General features: G+C 38.5%; 1 protein-coding gene across 1 annotated transcript in view; it reads right to left on the bottom strand.

Moving 5' to 3' along the window:
- LOC139395904 (A disintegrin and metalloproteinase with thrombospondin motifs 3-like) overlaps positions 1-25,648 on the bottom strand; it is a gene marked incomplete at both ends in the record, with an annotated part of 38,997 nt that extends 13,349 nt beyond the window's left edge. The window contains one exon of the mRNA XM_071143215.1: positions 25,173-25,648. Coding sequence (XP_070999316.1) covers positions 25,173-25,648 — 476 coding nt within the window. The remainder of the gene's footprint in view (positions 1-25,172) is intronic.
- Positions 25,649-26,546: the final 898 nt, after the last annotated feature.

Raw genomic sequence — 26,546 nt, 5'->3', positions numbered from 1 at the left:
ATAAATACTAACAGACTACTGACATGAGATTAGTAATAACTACTAACATGGAGATGAGTAATAACTACTAACAGACTACTGACATGGAGATGAGTAATAACTACTAACAGACTACTGTCATGGAGATGAGTAATAACTACTGACATGGAGATGAGAAATAACTACTGACATGGGGATGAGTAATAACTACTAACAGACTACTGACATGGAGATGAGTAATAACTACTAACTACTGACATGGAGTTGAGAAATAACTACCAACAGACTACTGACATGGAGATGAGAAATAACTACCAACAGACTACTGACATGGAGATGAGAAATAACTACCAACAGACTACTGACATGGAGATGAGAAATAACTACCAACAGACTACTGACATGGAGATGAGTAATAACTACTAACATGGAGATGAGAAATAACTACTAACTGCTAACGTGGAGATGAGTAATAACTACTAACAGACTACTGACATGGAGATGAGTAATAACTACTAACTACTGACATGGAGATGAGAAATAACTACCAACAGACTACTGACATGGAGATGAGAAATAACTACCAACAGACATGGAGATGAGAAATAACTACCAACAGACTACTGACATGGAGATGAGTAATAACTACTGACATGGAGATGAGTAATAACTACTGACATGGAGATGAGTAATAACTACTGACATGGAGATGAGTAATAACTACTGACATGGAGATGAGAAATAACTACTGACATGGAGATGAGAAATAACTACTGACATGGAGATGAGAAATAACTACTGACATGGAGATGAGAAATAACTACTGACAGACTACTGACATGGAGATGAGTAATAACTACTAACAGACTACTGACATGGAGATGAGAAATAACTACTGGGCCACAGTGTCTCCTGACCCTCCTGTCTCAGCCTCCAGTATTTATGCTGCAGTAGTAGTTTATGTGTCGGGGGGCTAGGGTCAGTTTGTTATATCTGGAGTACTTCTCCTGTCCTATTCGGTGTCCTGTGTGAATCTAGGTGTGCGTTCTCTAATTCTCTCCTTCTCTCTTTCTCTCTCTCGGAGGACCTGAGCCCTAGGACCATGCCCCAGGACTACCTGACATGACTCCTTGCTGTCCCCAGTCCACCTGGCTGTGCTGCTGCTCCAGTTTCAACTGTTCTGCCTTAATATTATTTGACCATGCTGGTCATTTATGAACAGTTGAGCATCTTGGCCATGTTCTGTTATAATCTCCACCCGGCACAGCCAGAAGAGGACTGGCCATCCCACATATGCTCTCTCTAATTCTCTCTTTCTTTCTCTCTCTCGGAGGACTCGCCCTAGGACCATGCCCCAGGAATACCTGACATGATGACTCCTTGCTGTCCCCAGTCCACCTGACTATGCTGCTGCTCCAGTTTCAACTGTTCTGCCTTATTATTATTCGACCATGCTGGTCATTTATGAACATTTGAACATCTTGACCATGTTCTGTTATAATCTCCACCCGGCACAGCCAGAAGAGGACTGGCCACCCCACATAGCCTGGTTCCTCTCTAGGTTTCTTCCTAGGTTTTGGCCTTTCTAGGGAGTTTTTCCTAGCCACCGTGCTTCTACACCTGCATTGCTTGCTGTTTGGGGTTTTAGGCTGGGTTTCTGTACAGCACTTTGAGATATCAGCTGATGTACGAAGGGCTATATAAATAAATTTGATTTGATTTGATTTGATTTACTGACATGGGGATGAGTAATAACTACTAACAGACTACTGACGTGGAGATGAGTAATAACTACTAACAGACTACTGACATGCAGATGAGTAATAACTACTAACTACTAACGTGGAGATGAGAAAAAACTACTGACATGGAGATGAGAAATAACTACTAACTACTGACATGGAGATGAGTAATAACTACTAACAGACTACTGACATGGAGATGAATAATAACTACTAACAGACTACTGACATGGAGATGAGTAATAACTACTAACTACTGACATGGAGATGAGTAATAACTACTAACTACTGACATGGAGATGAGAAATAACTACTAACATACTACTGTCATGGAGATGAGAAATAACTACTAACAGACTACTGACATGGAGATGAGAAATAACTACTAACAGACTACTGACATGGAGATGAGTAATAACTACTGACATGGAGATGCGTAATAACTACTGACATGGAGATGCGTAATAACTACTGACATGGGGATGAGTAATAACTACTGACAGACTACTGACATGGATATGAGTAATAACTACTGACAGACTACTGACATGGATATGAGTAATAACTGCTGACAGACTACTGACATGTAGATGAGTAATAACTACTAACAGACTACTGGCATGGAGATGAGAAATAACTACTGACATGGGGATGAGAAATAACTACTGACATGGGGATGAGAAATAACTACTGACATGGAGATGAGTAATAACTACTAACTACTAACGTGGAGATGAGTAATAACTACTAACGTGGAGATGAGTAATAACTACTAACAGACTACTGACATGGAGATTAATAATAACTACTAACAGACTACTGACATGGAGATTAATAATAACTACTAACAGACTACTGACATGGATATGAGTAATAACTACTGACATGGAGATGAGTAATAACTACTAACTACTAACGTGGAGATGAGTAATAACTACTAACGTGGAGATGAGTAATAATACTAACAGACTACTGACATGGAGATTAATAATAACTACTAACAGACTACTGATATGGAGATGAGTAATAACGACTAACTACTAACCTGGAGATGAGTAATAACTACTAACAGACTACTGACATGGAGATGAATAATAACAACTAACAGACTACTGACATGGAGATGAGAAATAACTACCAACAGACTACTGACATGGAGATGAGTAATAACTACTAACTACTAACCTGGAGATGAGTAATAACTACTAACAGACTACTGACATGGAGATGAATAATAACAACTAACAGACTACTGACATGGAGATGAGAAATAACTACCAACAGACTACTGACATGGAGATGAGAAATAACTACCAACAGACTACTGACATGGAGATGAGAAATAACTACCAACAGACTACTGACATGGAAATGAGTAATAACAACTAACATGGAGATGAGAAATAACTACTAACTGCTAACGTGGAGATGAGTAATAACTACTAACAGACTACTGACATGGAGATGAGTAATAACTACTAACATGGAGATGAGAAATAACTACTAACTGCTAACGTGGAAATGAGTAATAACTACTAACAGACTACTGACATGGAGATGAGTAATAACTACTAACTACTGACATGGAGATGAGAAATAACTATTAACAGACTACTGACATGAGATTAGTAATAACTACTAACATGGAGATGAGTAATAACTACTAACAGACTACTGACATGTAGATGAGTAATAACTACTAATTACTGACATGGAGTTGAGAAATAACTACCAACAGACTACTGACATGGAGATGAGAAATAACTACTAACAGACTACTGACATGAGATTAGTAATAACTACTGACATGGAGTTGAGAAATAACTACTGACATGGGGATGAGTAATAACTACTAACAGACTACTGACATGGAGATGAGTAATAACTACTAACTACTGACATGGAGTTGAGAAATAACTACCAACAGACTACTGACATGGAGATGAGAAATAACTACCAACAGACTACTGACATGGAGATGAGAAATAACTACCAACAGACTACTGACATGGAAGTGAGAAATAACTACTGACAGACTACTGATATGGAGATGAGTAATAACTACTAACATGGAGATGAGAAATAACTACTGACATGGGGATGAGTAATAACTACTAACAGACTACTGACATGGAGATGAGTAATAACTACTAACTACTGACATGGAGTTGAGAAATAACTACCAACAGACTACTGACATGGAGATGAGAAATAACTACCAACAGACTACTGACATGGAGATGAGAAATAACTACCAACAGACTACTGACATGAAGATGAGAAATAACTACCAACAGACTACTGACATGGAGATGAGAAATAACTACCAACAGACTACTGACATGGAATTGAGAAATAACTACTAACAGACTACTGACATGGAGATGAGTAATAACTACTAACTGCTAACGTGGAGATGAGTAATAACTACTAACAGACTACTGACATGGAGATGAGTAATAACTACTAACTACTGACATGGAGATGAGAAATAACTACCAACAGACTACTGACATGGAGATGAGTAATAACTACTGACATGGAGATGAGAAATAACTACTGACATGGAGATGAGAAATAACTACTGACATGGAGATGAGAAATAACTACTAACAGACTACTGACATGGAGATGAGAAATAACTACTGACATGGAGATGAGTAATAACTACTAACAGACTACTGACATGGAGATGAGAAATAACTACTGACATGGGGATGAGTAATAACTACTAACAGACTACTGACGTGGAGATGAGTAATAACTACTAACAGACTACTGACATGGAGATGCCTAATAACTACTAACAGACTACTGACATGGAGATGAGAAATAACTACTAACTACTAACGTGAAGATGAGTAATAACTACTAACAGACTACTGACATTGAGATGAGAAATAACTACTGACATGGGGATGAGTAATAACTACTAACTACTGACATGGAGATGAGTAATAACTACTAACAGACTACTGACATGGAGATGAATAATAACTACTAACAGACTACTGACATGGAGATGAGTAATAACTACTAACTACTGACATGGAGATGAGAAATAACTACTAACATACTACTGTCATGGAGATGAGAAATAACTACTAACAGACTACTGACATGGAGATGAGAAATAACTACTGTCATGGAGATGAGAAATAACTACTAACAGACTACTGACATGGAGATGAGAAATAACTACTGTCATGGAGATGAGAAATAACTACCAACAGACTACTGACATGGAGATGAGTAATAACTACTGACATGGAGATGAGTAATAACTACTGACATGGAGATGAGAAAAAACTACTGACATGGAGATGAGTAATAACTACTGACATGGAGATGAGTAATAACTACTGACATGGAGATGAGAAATAACTACTGACATGGAGATGAGAAATAACTACTGACATGGAGATGAGAAATAACTACTGACATGGAGATGAGAAATAACTACTGACATGGAGATGAGAAATAACTACTGACATGGAGATGAGAAATAACTACTGACAGACTACTGACATGGAGATGAGAAATAACTACCAACAGACTACTGACATGGAGATGAGAAATAACTACCAACAGACTACTGACATGGAGATGAGAAATAACTACCAACCGACTACTGACATGGAGATGAGAAATAACTACCAACAGACTACTGACATGGAGATGAGTAATAACTACTAACATGGAGATGAGAAATAACTACTAACTGCTAACGTGGAGATGAGTAATAACTACTAACAGACTACTGACATGGAGATGAGTAATAACTACTAACTACTGACATGGAGATGAGAAATACCTACCAACAGACTACTGACATGGAGATGAGAAATAACTACCAACAGACATGGAGATGAGAAATAACTACCAACAGACTACTGACATGGAGATGAGTAATAACTACTGACATGGAGATGAGTAATAACTACTGACATGGAGATGAGTAATAACTACTGACATGGAGATGAGAAATAACTATTGACATGGAGATGAGAAATAACTACTGACATGGAGATGAGAAATAACTACTGACATGGAGATGAGAAATAACTACTGACAGACTACTGACATGGAGATGAGTAATAACTACTAACAGACTACTGACATGGAGATGAGAAATAACTACTGGGCCACAGTGTCTCCTGACCCCTCCTGTCTCAGCCTCCAGTATTTATGCTGCAGTAGTAGTTTATGTGTCGGGGGGCTAGGGTCAGTTTGTTATATCTGGAGTACTTCTCCTGTCCTATTCGGTGTCCTGTGTGAATCTAGGTGTGCGTTCTCTAATTCTCTCCTTCTCTCTTTCTCTCTCTCGGAGGACCTGAGCCCTAGGACCATGCCCCAGGACTACCTGACATGACTCCTTGCTGTCCCCAGTCCACCTGGCTGTGCTGCTGCTCCAGTTTCAACTGTTCTGCCTTAATATTATTTGACCATGCTGGTCATTTATGAACAGTTGAGCATCTTGGCCATGTTCTGTTATAATCTCCACCCGGCACAGCCAGAAGAGGACTGGCCATCCCACATATGCTCTCTCTAATTCTCTCTTTCTTTCTCTCTCTCGGAGGACTCGCCCTAGGACCATGCCCCAGGAATTCCTGACATGATGACTCCTTGCTGTCCCCAGTCCACCTGACTATGCTGCTGCTCCAGTTTCAACTGTTCTGCCTTATTATTTTTCGACCATGCTGGTCATTTATGAACATTTGAACATCTTGACCATGTTCTGTTATAATCTCCACCCGGCACAGCCAGAAGAGGACTGGCCACCCCACATAGCCTGGTTCCTCTCTAGGTTTCTTCCTAGGTTTTGGCCTTTCTAGGGAGTTTTTCCTAGCCACCGTGCTTCTACACCTGCATTGCTTGCTGTTTGGGGTTTTAGGCTGGGTTTCTGTACAGCACTTTGAGATATCAGCTGATGTACGAAGGGCTATATAAATACATTTGATTTGATTTGATTTGATTTACTGACATGGGGATGAGTAATAACTACTAACAGACTACTGACGTGGAGATGAGTAATAACTACTAACAGACTACTGACATGCAGATGAGTAATAACTACTAACTACTAACGTGGAGATGAGAAAAAACTACTGACATGGAGATGAGAAATAACTACTAACTACTAACGTGAAGATGAGTAATAACTACTAACTACTGACATGGAGATGAGTAATAACTACTAACAGACATGGGGATGAGTAATAACTACTAACTACTGACATGGAGATGAGTAATAACTACTAACAGACTACTGACATGGAGATGAATAATAACTACTAACAGACTACTGACATGGAGATGAGTAATAACTACTAACTACTGACATGGAGATGAGAAATAACTACTAACATACTACTGTCATGGAGATGAGAAATAACTACTAACAGACTACTGACGTGGAGATGAGAAATAACTACTGTCATAGAGATGAGAAATAACTACTAACAGACTACTGACATGGAGATGAGTAATAACTACTGACATGGAGATGCGTAATAACTACTGACATGGAGATGAGAAATAACTACTAACTGCTAACGTGGAGATGAGTAATAACTACTAACAGACTACTGACATGGAGATGAGTAATAAATACTAACTACTGACATGGAGATGAGAAATAACTACCAACAGACTACTGACATGGAGATGAGTAATAACTACTGACATGGAGATGAGAAATAACTACTGACATGGAGATGAGAAATAACTACTGACATGGAGATGAGAAATAACTACTAACAGACTACTGACATGGAGATGAGAAATAACTACTGACATGGAGATGAGAAATAACTACTGACATGGAGATGAGAAATAACTACTAACAGACTACTGACATGGAGATGAGAAATAACTACTGACATGGAGATGAGTAATAACTACTAACAGACTACTGACATGGAGATGAGAAATAACTACTGACATGGGGATGAGTAATAACTACTAACAGACTACTGACGTGGAGATGAGTAATAACTACTAACAGACTACTGACATGGAGATGACTAATAACTACTAACAGACTACTGACATGCAGATGAGTAATAACTACTAACTACTAACGTGGAGATGAGAAAAAACTACTGACATGGAGATGAGAAATAACTACTAACTACTAACGTGAAGATGAGTAATAACTACTAACAGACTACTGACATTGAGATGAGAAATAACTACTGACATGGGGATGAGTAATAACTACTAACTACTGACATGGAGATGAGTAATAACTACTAACAGACTACTGACATGGAGATTAATAATAACTACTAACAGACTACTGACATGGAGATGAGTAATAACTACTAACTACTGACATGGAGATGAGAAATAACTACTAACATACTACTGTCATGGAGATGAGAAATAACTACTAACAGACTACTGACATGGAGATGAGAAATAACTACTGTCATGGAGATGAGAAATAACTACTAACAGACTACTGACATGGAGATGAGTAATAACTACTGACATGGAGATGAGTAATAACTACTGACATGGAGATGAGAAAAAACTACTGACATGGAGATGAGTAATAACTACTGACATGGAGATGAGTAATAACTACTGACATGGAGATGAGAAATAACTACTGACATGGAGATGAGAAATAACTACTGACATGGAGATGAGAAATAACTACCAACAGACTACTGACATGGAGATGAGTAATAACTACTGACATGGAGATGAGTAATAACTACTGACATGGAGATGAGAAAAAACTACTGACATGGAGATGAGTAATAACTACTGACATGGAGATGAGTAATAACTACTGACATGGAGATGAGAAATAACTACTGACATGGAGATGAGAAATAACTACTGACATGGAGATGAGAAATAACTACTGACAGACTATTGACATGGAGATGAGTAATAACTACTAACAGACTACTGACATGGAGATGAGAAATAACTACCAACAGACTACTGACATGGAGATGAGAAATAACTACCAACCGACTACTGACATGGAGATGAGTAATAACTACTAACATGGAGATGAGAAATAACTACTAACTGCTAACGTGGAGATGAGTAATAACTACTAACAGACTACTGACATGGAGATGAGAAATAACTACCAACAGACTACTGACATGGAGATGAGAAATAACTACCAACAGACATGGAGATGAGAAATAACTACCAACAGACTACTGACATGGAGATGAGTAATAACTACTGACATGGAGATGAGTAATAACTACTGACATGGAGATGAGAAATAACTACTGACATGGAGATGAGAAATAACTATTGACATGGAGATGAGAAATAACTACTGACATGGAGATGAGAAATAACTACTGACATGGAGATGAGAAATAACTACTGACATGGAGATGAGAAATAACTACTAACAGACTACTGACATGGAGATGAGAAATAACTACTGGGCCACAGTGTCTCCTGACCCCTCCTGTCTCAGCCTCCAGTATTTATGCTGCAGTAGTAGTTTATGTGTCGGGGGGCTAGGGTCAGTTTGTTATATCTGGAGTACTTCTCCTGTCCTATTCGGTGTCCTGTGTGAATCTAGGTGTGCGTTCTCTAATTCTCTCCTTCTCTCTTTCTCTCTCTCGGAGGACCTGAGCCCTAGGACCATGCCCCAGGACTACCTGACATGACTCCTTGCTGTCCCCAGTCCACCTGGCTGTGCTGCTGCTCCAGTTTCAACTGTTCTGCCTTAATATTATTTGACCATGCTGGTCATTTATGAACAGTTGAGCATCTTGGCCATGTTCTGTTATAATCTCCACCCGGCACAGCCAGAAGAGGACTGGCCATCCCACATATGCTCTCTCTAATTCTCTCTTTCTTTCTCTCTCTCGGAGGACTCGCCCTAGGACCATGCCCCAGGAATACCTGACATGATGACTCCTTGCTGTCCCCAGTCCACCTGGCTGTGCTGCTGCTCCAGTTTCAACTGTTCTGCCTTAATATTATTCGACCATGCTGGTCATTTATGAACATTTGAACATCTTGACCATGTTCTGTTATAATCTCCACCCGGCACAGCCAGAAGAGGACTGGCCACCCCACATAGCCTGGTTCCTCTCTAGGTTTCTTCCTAGGTTTTGGCCTTTCTAGGGAGTTTTTCCTAGCCACCGTGCTTCTACACCTGCATTGCTTGCTGTTTGGAGTTTTAGGCTGGGTTTCTGTACAGCACTTTGAGATATCAGCTGATGTACGAAGGGCTATATAAATACATTTGATTTGATTTGATTTGATTTACTGACATGGGGATGAGTAATAACTACTAACAGACTACTGACGTGGAGATGAGTAATAACTACTAACAGACTACTGACATGCAGATGAGTAATAACTACTAACTACTAACGTGGAGATGAGAAAAAACTACTGACATGGAGATGAGAAATAACTACTAACTACTAACGTGAAGATGAGTAACAACTACTAACAGACTACTGACATGGAGATGAGTAATAACTACTAACAGACATGGGGATGAGTAATAACTACTAACTACTGACATGGAGATGAGTAATAACTACTAACAGACTACTGACATGGAGATGAGTAATAACTACTAACTACTGACATGGAGATGAGTAATAACTACTAACTACTGACATGGAGATGAGAAATAACTACTAACATACTACTGTCATGGAGATGAGAAATAACTACTAACAGACTACTGACATGGAGATGAGAAATAACTACTAACAGACTACTGACATGGAGATGAGTAATAACTACTGACATGGAGATGCGTAATAACTACTGACAAGGAGATGAGAAATAACTACTGACATGGGGATGAGTAATAACTACTGACAGACTACTGACATGGATATGAGTAATAACTACTGACAGACTACTGACATGGATATGAGTAATAACTGCTGACAGACTACTGACATGTAGATGAGTAATAACTACTAACAGACTACTGACATGGGGATGAGAAATAACTACTGACATGGGGATGAGAAATAACTACTGACATGGGGATGAGAAATAACTACTGACATGGAGATGAGTAATAACTACTAACTACTAACTACTAACGTGGAGATGAGTAATAACTACTAACAGACTACTGACATGGAGATTAATAATAACTACTAACAGACTACTGACATGGAGATTAATAATAACTACTAACAGACTACTGACATGGAGATGAGTAATAACTACTAACTACTAACCTGGAGATGAGTAATAACTACTAACAGACTACTGACATGGAGATGAATAATAACAACTAACAGACTACTGACATGGAGATGAGAAATAACTACTGACATGGAGATGAGTAATAACTACTAACTACTAACGTGGAGATGAGTAATAACTACTAACGTGGAGATGAGTAATAACTACTAACAGACTACTGACATGGAGATTAATAATAACTACTAACAGACTACTGATATGGAGATGAGTAATAACTACTAACTACTAACCTGGAGATGAGTAATAACTACTAACAGACTACTGACATGGAGATGAGAAATAACTACCAACAGACTACTGACATGGAGATGAGAAATAACTACCAACAGACTACTGACATGGAGATGAGAAATAACTACCAACAGACTACTGACATGGAGATGAGTAATAACTACTAACATGGAGATGAGAAATAACTACTAACTGCTAACGTGGAGATGAGTAATAACTACTAACAGACTACTGACATGGAGATGAGTAATAACTACTAACTACTGACATGGAGATGAGAAATAACTATTAACAGACTACTGACATGAGATTAGTAATAACTACTGACATGGAGATGAGTAATAACTACTAACTACTGACATGGAGATGAGTAATAACTACTAACAGACTACTGACATGTAGATGAGTAATAACTACTAACTACTGACATGGAGTTGAGAAATAACTACCAACAGACTACTGACATGGAGATGAGAAATAACTACTAACAGACTACTGACATGAGATTAGTAATAACTACTGACATGGAGTTGAGAAATAACTACTGACATGGGTATGAGTAATAACTACTAACAGACTACTGACATGGAGATGAGTAATAACTACTAACTACTGACATGGAGTTGAGAAATAACTACCAACAGACTACTGACATGGAGATGAGAAATAACTACCAACAGACTACTGACATGGAGATGAGAAATAACTACCAACAGACTACTGACATGGAAGTGAGAAATAACTACTGACAGACTACTGATATGGAGATGAGTAATAACTACTAACATGGAGATGAGAAATAACTACTAACTGCTAACGTGGAGATGAGTAATAACTACTAACAGACTACTGACATGGAGATGAGTAATAACTACTAACTACTGACATGGAGATGAGAAATAACTACCAACAGACTACTGACATGGAGATGAGTAATAACTACTGACATGGAGATGAGTAATAACTACTGACATGGAGATGAGAAATAACTACTGACATGGAGATGAGAAATAACTACTGACATGGAGATGAGAAATAACTACTGACATGGAGATGAGAAATAACTACTAACAGACTACTGACATGGAGATGAGAAATAACTACTGACATGGAGATGAGTAATAACTACTAACAGACTACTGACATGGAGATGAGAAATAACTACTGACATGGGGATGAGTAATAACTACTAACAGACTACTGACGTGGAGATGAGTAATAACTACTAACAGACTACTGACATGGAGATGACTATTAACTACTAACAGACTACTGACATGCAGATGAGTAATAACTACTAACTACTAACGTGGAGATGAGAAAAAACTACTGACATGGAGATGAGAAATAACTACTATCTACTAACGTGAAGATGAGTAATAACTACTAACAGACTACTGACATTGAGATGAGAAATAACTACTGACATGGGGATGAGTAATAACTACTAACTACTGACATGGAGATGAGTAATAACTACTAACAGACTACTGACATGGAGATGAATAATAACTACTAACAGACTACTGACATGGAGATGAGTAATAACTACTAACTACTGACATGGAGGTGAGAAATAACTACTAACATACTACTGTCATGGAGATGAGAAATAACTACTAACAGACTACTGACATGGAGATGAGAAATAACTACTGTCATGGAGATGAGAAATAACTACTAACAGACTACTGACATGGAGATGAGAAATAACTACTGTCATGGAGATGAGAAATAACTACCAACAGACTACTGACATGGAGATGAGTAATAACTACTGACATGGAGATGAGTAATAACTACTGACATGGAGATGAGAAAAAACTACTGACATGGAGATGAGAAATAACTACTGACATGGAGATGAGAAATAACTACTGACATGGAGATGAGAAATAACTACTGACATGGAGATGAGAAATAACTACTGACATGGAGATGAGAAATAACTACTGACATGGAGATGAGAAATAACTACTGACATGGAGATGAGTAATAACTACTAACTACTGACATGGAGATGAGTAATAACTACTAACAGACTACTGACATGTAGATGAGTAATAACTACTAACTACTGACATGGAGTTGAGAAATAACTACCAACAGACTACTGACATGGAGATGAGAAATAACTACTAACAGACTACTGACATGAGATTAGTAATAACTACTGACATGGAGTTGAGAAATAACTACTGACATGGGTATGAGTAATAACTACTAACAGACTACTGACATGGAGATGAGTAATAACTACTAACTACTGACATGGAGTTGAGAAATAACTACCAACAGACTACTGACATGGAGATGAGAAATAACTACCAACAGACTACTGACATGGAGATGAGAAATAACTACCAACAGACTACTGACATGGAAGTGAGAAATAACTACTGACAGACTACTGATATGGAGATGAGTAATAACTACTAACATGGAGATGAGAAATAACTACTAACTGCTAACGTGGAGATGAGTAATAACTACTAACAGACTACTGACATGGAGATGAGTAATAACTACTAACTACTGACATGGAGATGAGAAATAACTACCAACAGACTACTGACATGGAGATGAGTAATAACTACTGACATGGAGATGAGTAATAACTACTGACATGGAGATGAGAAATAACTACTGACATGGAGATGAGAAATAACTACTGACATGGAGATGAGAAATAACTACTGACATGGAGATGAGAAATAACTACTAACAGACTACTGACATGGAGATGAGAAATAACTACTGACATGGAGATGAGTAATAACTACTAACAGACTACTGACATGGAGATGAGAAATAACTACTGACATGGGGATGAGTAATAACTACTAACAGACTACTGACGTGGAGATGAGTAATAACTACTAACAGACTACTGACATGGAGATGACTATTAACTACTAACAGACTACTGACATGCAGATGAGTAATAACTACTAACTACTAACGTGGAGATGAGAAAAAACTACTGACATGGAGATGAGAAATAACTACTAACTACTAACGTGAAGATGAGTAATAACTACTAACAGACTACTGACATTGAGATGAGAAATAACTACTGACATGGGGATGAGTAATAACTACTAACTACTGACATGGAGATGAGTAATAACTACTAACAGACTACTGACATGGAGATGAATAATAACTACTAACAGACTACTGACATGGAGATGAGTAATAACTACTAACTACTGACATGGAGGTGAGAAATAACTACTAACATACTACTGTCATGGAGATGAGAAATAACTACTAACAGACTACTGACATGGAGATGAGAAATAACTACTGTCATGGAGATGAGAAATAACTACTAACAGACTACTGACATGGAGATGAGAAATAACTACTGTCATGGAGATGAGAAATAACTACCAACAGACTACTGACATGGAGATGAGTAATAACTACTGACATGGAGATGAGTAATAACTACTGACATGGAGATGAGAAAAAACTACTGACATGGAGATGAGAAATAACTACTGACATGGAGATGAGAAATAACTACTGACATGGAGATGAGAAATAACTACTGACATGGAGATGAGAAATAACTACTGACATGGAGATGAGAAATAACTACTGACATGGAGATGAGAAATAACTACTGACATGGAGATGAGAAATAACTACTGACAGACTACTGACATGGAGATGAGTAATAACTACTAACAGACTACTGACATGGAGATGAGAAATAACTACCAACAGACTACTGACATGGAGATGAGAAATAACTACCAACAGACATGGAGATGAGAAATAACTACCAACAGACTACTGACATGGAGATGAGTAATAACTACTGACATGGAGATGAGTAATAACTACTGACATGGAGATGAGTAATAACTACTGACATGGAGATGAGAAATAACTACCAACAGACTACTGACATGGAGATGAGAAATAACTACCAACAGACATGGAGATGAGAAATAACTACCAACAGACTACTGACATGGAGATGAGTAATAACTACTGACATGGAGATGAGAAATAACTACTGACATGGAAGTGAGAAATAACTACTGACATGGAAGTGAGAAATGACTACTGACAGACTACTGACATGGAGATGAGTAATAACTACTAACATGGAGATGAGAAATAACTACTAACTGCTAACATGGAGATGAGTAATAACTACTAACAGACTACTGACATGGAGATGAGTAATAACTACTAACTACTGACATGGAGATGAGAAATAACTACCAACAGACTACTGACATGGAGATGAGAAATAACTACCAACAGACATGGAGATGAGAAATAACTACCAACATGGAGATGAGAAATAACTACTAACTGCTAACGTGGAGATGAGTAATAACTACTAACAGACTACTGACATGGAGATGAGTAATAACTACTAACTACTGACATGGAGATGAGAAATAACTACCAACAGACTACTGACATGGAGATGAGTAATAACTACTGACATGGAGATGAGTAATAACTACTGACATGGAGATGAGAAATAACTACTGACATGGAGATGAGAAATAACTACTGACATGGAGATGAGAAATAACTACTGACAGACTACTGACATGGAGATGAGTAATAACTACTAACTACTGACATGGAGATGAGAAATAACTACCAACAGACTACTGACATGGAGATGAGAAATAACTACCAACAGACATGGAGATGAGAAATAACTACCAACATGGAGATGAGAAATAACTACTAACTGCTAACGTGGAGATGAGTAATAACTACTAACAGACTACTGACATGGAGATGAGTAATAACTACTAACTACTGACATGGAGATGAGAAATAACTACCAACAGACTACTGACATGGAGATGAGTAATAACTACTGACATGGAGATGAGTAATAACTACTGACATGGAGATGAGAAATAACTACTGACATGGAGATGAGAAATAACTACTGACATGGAGATGAGAAATAACTACTGACATTGAGATGAGAAATAACTACTAACAGACTACTGACATGGAGATGAGAAATAACTACTGACATGGAGATGAGTAATAACTACTAACAGACTACTGACATGGAGATGAGAAATAACTACTGACATGGGGATGAGTAATAACTACTAACAGACTACTGACGTGGAGATGAGTAATAACTACTAACAGACTACTGACATGGAGATGAGAAATAACTACTAACTACTAACGTGAAGATGAGTAATAACTAATTAAAGACTACTGACATTGAGATGAGAAATAACTACTGACATGGGGATGAGTAATAACTACTAACTACTGACATGGAGATGAGTAATAACTACTAACAGACTACTGACATGGAGATGAATAATAACTACTAACAGACTACTGACATGGAGATGAGTAATAACTACTAACTACTGACATGGAGATGAGAAATAACTACTAACATACTACTGTCATGGAGATGAGAAATAACTACTAACAGACTACTGACATGGAGATGAGAAATAACTACTGTCATGGAGATGAGAAATAACTACTAACAGACTACTGACATGGAGATGAGAAATAACTACTGTCATGGAGATGAGAAATAACTACTAACAGACTACTGACATGGAGATGAGTAATAACTACTGACATGGAGATGAGTAATAACTACTGACATGGAGATGAGAAAAAACTACTGACATGGAGATGAGTAATAACTACTGACATGGAGATGAGTAATAACTACTGACATGGAGATGAGAAATAACTACTGACATGGAGATGAGAAATAACTACTGACATGGAGATGAGAAATAACTACTGACAGACTACTGACATGGAGATGAGTAATAACTACTAACAGACTACTGACATGGAGATGAGAAATAACTACCAACAGGCTACTGACATGGAGATGAGAAATAACTACCAACAGACTACTGACATGGAGATGAGAAATAACTACCAACAGACATGGAGATGAGAAATAACTACCAACAGACTACTGACATGGAGATGAGTAATAACAACTGACATGGAGATGAGTAATAACTACTGACATGGAGATGAGTAATAACTACTGACATGGAGATGAGAAATAACTACCAACAGACTACTGACATGGAGATGAGAAATAACTACCAACAGACATGGAGATGAGAAATAACTACCAACAGACTACTGACATGGAGATGAGTAATAACTACTGACATGGAGATGAGAAATAACTACTGACATGGAAGTGAGAAATGACTACTGACATGGAAGTGAGAAATGACTACTGACAGACTACTGACATGGAGATGAGTAATAACTACTAACATGGAGATGAGAAATAACTACTAACTGCTAACGTGGAGATGAGTAATAACTACTAACAGACTACTGACATGGAGATGAGTAATAACTACTAACTACTGACATGGAGATGAGAAATAACTACCAACAGAATACTGACATGGAGATGAGCAATAACTACCAACAGACATGGAGATGAGAAATAACTACCAACATGGAGATGAGAAATAACTACTAACTGCTAACGTGGAGATGAGTAATAACTACTAACAGACTACTGACATGGAGATGAGTAATAACTACTAACTACTGACATGGAGATGAGAAATAACTACCAACAGACTACTGACATGGAGATGAGTAATAACTACTGACATGGAGATGAGAAATAACTACTAACATACTACTGTCATGGAGATGAGAAATAACTACTAACAGACTACTGACATGGAGATGAGAAATAACTACTGTCATGGAGATGAGAAATAACTACTAACAGACTACTGACATGGAGATGAGAAATAACTACTGTCATGGAGATGAGAAATAACTACTAACAGACTACTGACATGGAGATGAGTAATAACTACTGACATGGAGATGAGTAATAACTACTGACATGGAGATGAGAAAAAACTACTGACATGGAGATGAGTAATAACTACTGACATGGAGATGAGTAATAACTACTGACATGGAGATGAGAAATAACTACTGACATGGAGATGAGAAATAACTACTGACATGGAGATGAGAAATAACTACTGACAGACTACTGACATGGAGATGAGTAATAACTACTAACAGACTACTGACATGGAGATGAGAAATAACTACCAACAGACTACTGACATGGAGATGAGAAATAACTACCAACAGACTACTGACATGGAGATGAGTAATAACTACTAACAGACTACTGACATGGAGATGAGAAATAACTACTGACATGGGGATGAGTAATAACTACTAACAGACTACTGACGTGGAGATGAGTAATAACTACTAACAGACTACTGACATGCAGATGAGTAATAACTACTAACTACTAACGTGAAGATGAGTAATAACTACTAACAGACTACTGACATTGAGATGAGAAATAACTACCTACATGGGGATGACTAATAACTACTAACTACTGACATGGAGATGAGTAATAACTACTAACAGACTACTGACATGGAGATGAGTAATAACTACTAACAGACTACTGACATTGAGATGAGAAATAACTACTGACATGGGGATGACTAATAACTACTAACTACTGACATGGAGATGAATAATAACTACTAACAGACTACTGACATGGAGATGAGAAATAACTACTGACATGGGGATGACTAATAACTACTAACTACTGACATGGAGATGAGTAATAACTACTAACAGACTACTGACATGGAGATGAGTAATAACTACTAACTACTGACATGGAGATGAGAAATAACTACTAACATACTACTGTCATGGAGATGAGAAATAACTACTAACAGACTACTGACATGGAGATGAGAAATAACTACTGTCATGGAGATGAGAAATAACTACTAACAGACTACTGACATGGAGATGAGAAATAACTACTGTCATGGAGATGAGAAATAACTACCAACAGACTACTGACATGGAGATGAGTAATAACTACTGACATGGAGATGAGAAAAAACTACTGACATGGAGATGAGTAATAACTACTGACATGGAGATGAGTAATAACTACTGACATGGAGATGAGAAATAACTACTGACATGGAGATGAGAAATAACTACTGACATGGAGAAGAGAAATAACTACCAACAGACTACTGACATGGAGATGAGAAATAACTACCAACAGACATGGGGATGAGAAATAACTACCAACAGACTACTGACATGGAGATGAGTAATAACTACTGACATGGAGATGAGAAATAACTACTCACTACTAACGTGAAGATGAGTAATAACTACTAACAGACTACTGACATTGAGATGAGAAATAACTACTGACATGGGGATGAGTAATAACTACTAACTACTGACATGGAGATGAGTAATAACTACTAACAGACTACTGACATGGAGATGAATAATAACTACTAACAGACTACTGACATGGAGATGAGTAATAACTACTGGCATGGAGATGAGAAATAACTACTAACATACTACTGTCATGGAGATGAGAAATAATTACTAACATACTACTGTCATGGAGATGAGAAATAATTACTGTCATGGAGATGAGAAATAACTACTAACAGACTACTGACATGGAGATGAGAAATAACTACTGTCATGGAGATGAGAATTATCTACCAACAGACTACTGACATGGAGATGAGTAATAACTACTAACATACTACTGACATGGAGATGAGTAATAACTACTGGCATGAACATGAGTAATAACTACTAACAGAGTACTGACATGGAGATGAGTAATAACTACTGACATGGGGATGAGTAATGTCTACTAACAGACTACTGACATGGAGATGAGAAATAACTACTAACAGACTACTGACATGGAGATGAGAAATAACTACTAACGTGGAGATGAGTAATAACTACTGACTACTAACGTGGAGATGACTAATAACTACTAACAGACTACTGACATGGAGATGAGAAATAACTACGGACATGGGGATGAGTAATAACTACTAACAGACTACTGACATGGAGATGAGAAATAACTACTAACATACTACTGTCATGGAGATGAGAAATAACTACTAACTACTGACATGGAGATGACTAATAACTACTAACAGACTACTGACATGGAGATGAGTAATAACTACTAACAGACTACTGACATGGAGATGAGTAATAACTACTAACAGACTACTGACATGGAGATGAGAAATAACTACTGACATGGAGATGAGAAATAACTACTGACATGGGGATAAGAAATAACTACTGACATGGGGATGAGTAATAACTACTAACTACTGACATGGAGATGAGTAATAACTACTAACAGACTACTGACATGGAGATGACTAATAACTACTAACTACTAACGTGGAGATGAGTAATAACTACTAACTACTAACGTGGAGATGACTAATAACTACTAACAGACTACTGACATGGAGATGAGTAATAACTACTGACATGGAGATGAGTAATAACTACTGACAGACTACTGACATGGATATGAGTAATAACTACTGACAGACTACTGACATGGATATGAGTAATAACTGCTGACAGACTACTGACATGGAGATGAGAAATAACTACTAATAGACTACTGACATGGAGATGACTAATAACTACTAACAGACTACTGACATGGAGATGAGTAATAACTACTAACAGACTACTGACATGGAGATGAGAAATAACTACTGACATGGGGATGAGAAATAACTACTGACATGGGGATGAGTAATAACTACTAACAGACTACTGACATGGAGATGACTAATAACTACTAACTACTAACGTGGAGATGAGTAATAACTACTAACTACTAACGTGGAGATGACTAATAACTACTAACAGACTACTTGCATGGAGATGAGTAATAACTACTAACAGAGTACTGACATGGGGATGAGTAATAACTACTAACTACTAACATGGAGATGAGTAATAACTACTAACAGACTACTGACATGGAGATGAGTAATAACTACTAACTACTAACATGGAGATGAGTAATAACTACTAACAGACTACTGACATGGAGATGAATAATAACTACTAACAGACTACTGTCATGGAGATGAGAAATAACTACTAACAGACTGCTGACATGGAGATGAGTAATAACTACTAACATACTACTGACATGCAGATGAGTAATAACTACTGACATGAAGATGAGTAATAACTACTAACAGAGTACTGACATGGAGATGAGTAATAACTACTGACATGGGGATGAGTAATAACTACTAACAGACTACTGACATGGAGATGAATAATAACTACTAACAGACTACTGACAAGGAGATGAGTAATAACTACTAACATACTACTGACATGCAGATGAGTAATAACTACTGACATGAAGATGAGTAATAACTACTAACATACTACTGACATGGAGATGAGAAATAACTACTAACTACTAACGTGAAGATGAGTAATAACTACTAACTACTAACGTGGAGATGACTAATAACTACTAACAGACTACTGACATGGAGATGAGAAATAACTACTGACATGGGGATGAGTAATAACTACTAACAGACTACTGACATGGAGATGAGTAATAACTACTAACAGACTACCGACATGTAGATGAGTAATAACTACTAACAGACTACTGACATGGAGATGAGTAATAACTACTGACATGGAGATGAGTAATAACTACTAATAGACTACTGACATGGAGGTGAGAAATAACTACTGACATGGGGATGAGTAATAACTACTAACTACTGACATGGAGATGAGTAATAACTACTAACAGTATTGACATGGAGATGAGAAATAACTACTAACTACTAACGTGGAGATGACTAATAACTACTAACAGACTACTTGCATGGAGATGAGTAATAACTACTAACAGACTACTGACATGGATATGAGAAATAACTACTAACAGACTGACATGGAGATGAGTAATAACTACTGACATGGAGATGAGTAATACCTACTAACAGACTACTGACATGGAGATGAGTAATAACTACTAACTACTGACATGGAGATGAGAAATAACTACTAACAGACTGACATGGAGATGAGTAATAACTACTGACATGGAGATGAGTAATAACTACTAACAGACTACTGACATGGAGATGAGTAATAACTACTAACTACTGACATGGAGATGAGAAATAACTACTAACAGACTGACATGGAGATGAGTAATAACTACTGACATGGAGATGAGAAATAACTACCAACAGACTACTGTCATGGAGATGAGTAATAACTACTGACATGGAGATGAGAAATAACTACCAACAGACTACTGTCATGGAGATGAGTAATAACTACTGACATGGAGATGAGAAATAACTACTAACATACTACTGTCATGGAGATGAGTAATAACTACTGACATGGAGATGAGAAATAACTACCAACAGACTACTGTCATGGAGATGAGAAAAAACGACTGACATGGAGATGAGTAATAACTACTGACATGGAGATGAGTAATAACTACTAACAGACTACTGACATGGAGATGAGTAATAACTGACATGGGGACGAGTAATAACTACTAACAGACTACTGACATGGAGATGAGTACTAACTACTAACAGACTACTGACATGGAGATGAGTAATAACTACTGACATGGAGATTAGTAATAACTACTGACAATCACCCACGTGGTATAACCAATGAGGAGATGGCACGTGGGTACCTGCTTCTTTAAACCAATGATGAGATGGGAGAGGCAGGACTTGCAGCGCGATCTGCGTCAGAAATAGAAAGGAGTTCTATTTCTGTGCAATAATTGAATAACATGGATTTCGAAACGTATTTTGCAACGCTCGCACATGCGACGTGTCCGGTCTGGTCAGCATGTAAAACTAACAGGGAAAATATTGTACCATGTGTTACTGAAATGAACACATGGAAAATAAAGTACCATGGGTTACTGAAGTTAACCCAGAGAAAATATACTACCATGGGTTACTGAAAATGGGTTACTGAAAATGGGTTACTGAAAACTAATAGCGAAAATATTGTACCATGGGTTACTGAAATTAACAAGGGGAAATATACTACCATTGGTTACTGAAACTAACACAGGGAAAACATAGTACCATGGGTTGCTGAAAATAACCCAGGGAAAAGATTTTACTTGGCCCAAAGTCATTCATTCAATCAGAGCTTCCTGCCCGAAGTCATCCAGCCAATCTGTGTTTTATAGAGCTGATGTGTAGGAAAGAGCAGTTCTAGAACACAAAGCCTGCTCATACAGTGCATCGGAAAGTATTCAGTCCCCTTGACTTTTTCCACATTTTGTTATGTTACAGCTTGATTCCAAAAATGATTACATAGTTTTTCCCCCTCATCAATCTACACACAATGCCCTATAATGGCAAAGCAAAAACAGGTTTAGATTTTTTTGCAAGTAAAAAAAACCCCTTAAATATCATATTTACATAAGTATTCAGACCCTACTCAGTACTTTGTTTAACCACCTCAGCAATTACAGCCTTGAGTCTTCTTGGGTATGATGCTACCAGCTTGGCACACCTGCATTTAGGAAGTTTGTCCCATTCTTCTCTGCAGGTCCTCTCAAGCTCTGTCAGGTTGGATCGGGAGCGTCGCTACACAGCTATTTTCAGGTCTCTCCAGAGAAGTTTGATCGGGTTCAAGTCCAGGCTCTGGCTGGGCCACTCAAGGACATTCGGATACTTGTCCCGAAGCCACTCCTGTGTTGTCTTGGCTGTGTGCTTAGGGTTGTTGTCCTGTTGGAAGGTGAACCTTCATCCCAGTCTGAGGTCCTGAGCACTCTGGAGAGGGTTTTCATCAAGGATCTCTCTGTACTTTGCTCTGTTCATCTTTCCCTCGATACTGACTAGTCTCCCAGTCCCTGCGGCTGTAAAACATTGTGCCAGGTTTCCTACAGACATGATGCTTGGCATTCAGGCCAAAGAGTAGAGTCTTGGTTTCATCAGTCCAGAGAATCTTGTTTCTCATGGTGTGAGAGTCCTTTAGGTGCATTTTGGCAAATTCAAAGCGGGCTGTCATGTGCCTTTTACTGAGGATTGGCTTCCATCTGGCCACTACCATAAAGGTCTAATTGGTAGAGTGCTGCAGAGATGGTTGTCCTTCTGTAAGGTTCTCCCATCTCCACAGAGGAACTCCAGAGCTCTGTCAGAGTGACCATCGGGTTCTTAGTCACCTCCCTGACCAAGGCCCTTCTTCCCCGATTGCTCAGTTTTTCCGGAAGGCCAGCTCTAAGAAGAGTCTTGGTGGTTCCCAACTTCTCCCATTTAAGAATGATGGAGGCCACTGTGTTCTTGAGGAAGTTCAACGCTGCAGAAATGTTTTGGTACCGTCCCCCAGATCTGTGCCTATACAAAATAAAATCTCTGAGCTTTATGGCACAATTCCTTCGACCTCATGGCTTGGTTTTTGCTCTGACATGCACTGCCAACTGTGGGAACTTATATAGACAGGCGTGTGCCTTTCCAAATCATGTCCAATCAATTGAACTTACCACAGGTGGACTCTAATCAAGTTGTAGAAACATCAAGGATTCACCTGAGCTCAATTTCGAATCTTATAGCAATGGGTCGAAATAATTATGTAAATATGGTATTTCTGTTTTTTATTTGTAATAAATTAGCAAACATTTCTAAAAACCTGTTTTTGCTTTGTCATTATGGGGTGTTGCGTGTAGATTTATGAGGAAAATGTTTTTTAAAAATTGGAAAAAGTCAAGGGGTCAATACTTTCCTAAGGCACTGTAGTTTACGTGTGGAAAGATGGACGTCAAGTTAGCAGAGAGTAATGGAGGACCACTCATCCATGACAAACATCAGGACAAAGCCTCTTCCAGCTGTCAGAATGAGGAATATCTGGAGCAGAATGTGCTGTAAACCACCATATATAGAGAAGACTAACCCCTCAGCTATAGACCAGAGCCATAGAGCAGACAGCAGAATTCCAACCATCTAAAACCACTGACCACCACATGATTAGGTCACCAATCATCTCTAAAGCGTTGAGAGTGTCGAGGGGGCAGTGTGTGTGTGTGTGTGTTTGCGTTAAAGGCTGACGAGAATTTACCAGTCCATCACAGTTGTTAATGGCGACGGAGGCTCCCTTTACGTCAGTGATGTCACCGATAAAGGTGCAGTCTGTTTTCAGCAACCTCCTCCTGAGAATCCTCTCTGTTCCACCGCTGGTCGACTCACTCCCATTCTCTCCACCAACACGGATAGTACCTCTGCTACCACTATTACTAGTGATTGTACTACTGCTGCTGGCGTTGCCTGGTTCAGGAACCTGGTCGTGCCACTCCACCATGGCCCCAGGAGACACCAGGCGGTCGTTGGGACGGAGCCTCAGGTGGAACTCCCTGCCGAATACCGTGATGTTGAAGAACAGCCTATCACTGGCCTGCTCCGAGCCCTCTGCCCCAACCTCCCTCTTCACTCGCTGCTTGTGATTGGCAGAGAGCAGGTGGGACAGGAAGTGACCATGGGAGTCGGTGCTGATGGGGGTGATGAGGCCATACTCTCTCAGGCGGCTACGCAGCTGGTCTGGAATAAACAACAACAACATTAATAATCAATATTTTATAATCAATATACACTGAGTATACCAAACATTAGGAACACCTTCCTAATATTGAGTTGCACCCCCTCCCCTTTCACCCTCAGAACAGCCTCAATCCTTTGGGGCGTAGACTCTACAAGGTGTCCAAAGCATTCCATAGGGATGCTGGCCCATGTTGACTTCAATGCTTCCCAAAATTGTGTCAAGATGGCTGGATGTCCTTTGTATGGTGGACCATTCTCGATACATACGGGAAACTGTTGAGCGTGAAATACCCAGCAGAGTTGCACTTCTTGACACAAACTAGTGCGCCTGGCAACTACTACCATACCCCGTTCAAAGGCACTTAAATTTTTTGTCTTGCCCATTCATCCTCTGAATGGCACAAAAATCCATGTCTCAAATGTCTCAAACAATCAGTCTCTTCCCCTTCATCTAAACCAGGTATTCCCAAACTGGGGCAATGTCGTCAGGGGTACGACAGTCCAAACAGTTTCAAACAGTCCATTTGAATTTTCCAACGGGGCTATACATTTGAGGGAGGTTTTTTTCTCACCTGACTAGCCTCGTTTCACTGCCAAAAATAACCATGAAACCATCTGGTGTTCAGAGAAATAACAACACAATGTCAAATACAGGTAGCCCAGTCAAATAATTAACATCCAATCACATTACGTCTGTTACGGATACAAGTATCCTGTGTATTTATTTTCTCTCCTTCCTTCCCTCACAGGTGGCAATCTTCATTCCCCAATCAGTCGCTAATCAGAAGACACCTGCTCTGTAACGGTTTTCTTGATGCGAAGGAGAGTCGGACCAAAATGCGGCGTGTAGATTGCGATCCATGTTTATTAAACAAACGTAAAACACGAATCAAAATAC

Source organism: Oncorhynchus clarkii, unplaced genomic scaffold, assembly GCF_045791955.1.
Source record: "Oncorhynchus clarkii lewisi isolate Uvic-CL-2024 unplaced genomic scaffold, UVic_Ocla_1.0 unplaced_contig_5576_pilon_pilon, whole genome shotgun sequence".
NCBI lineage: Eukaryota > Metazoa > Chordata > Actinopteri > Salmoniformes > Salmonidae > Oncorhynchus > Oncorhynchus clarkii.
The sequence above is the reverse complement of the archived record's forward strand: the minus strand, read 5'-3'. Positions and strand labels throughout refer to the sequence as shown.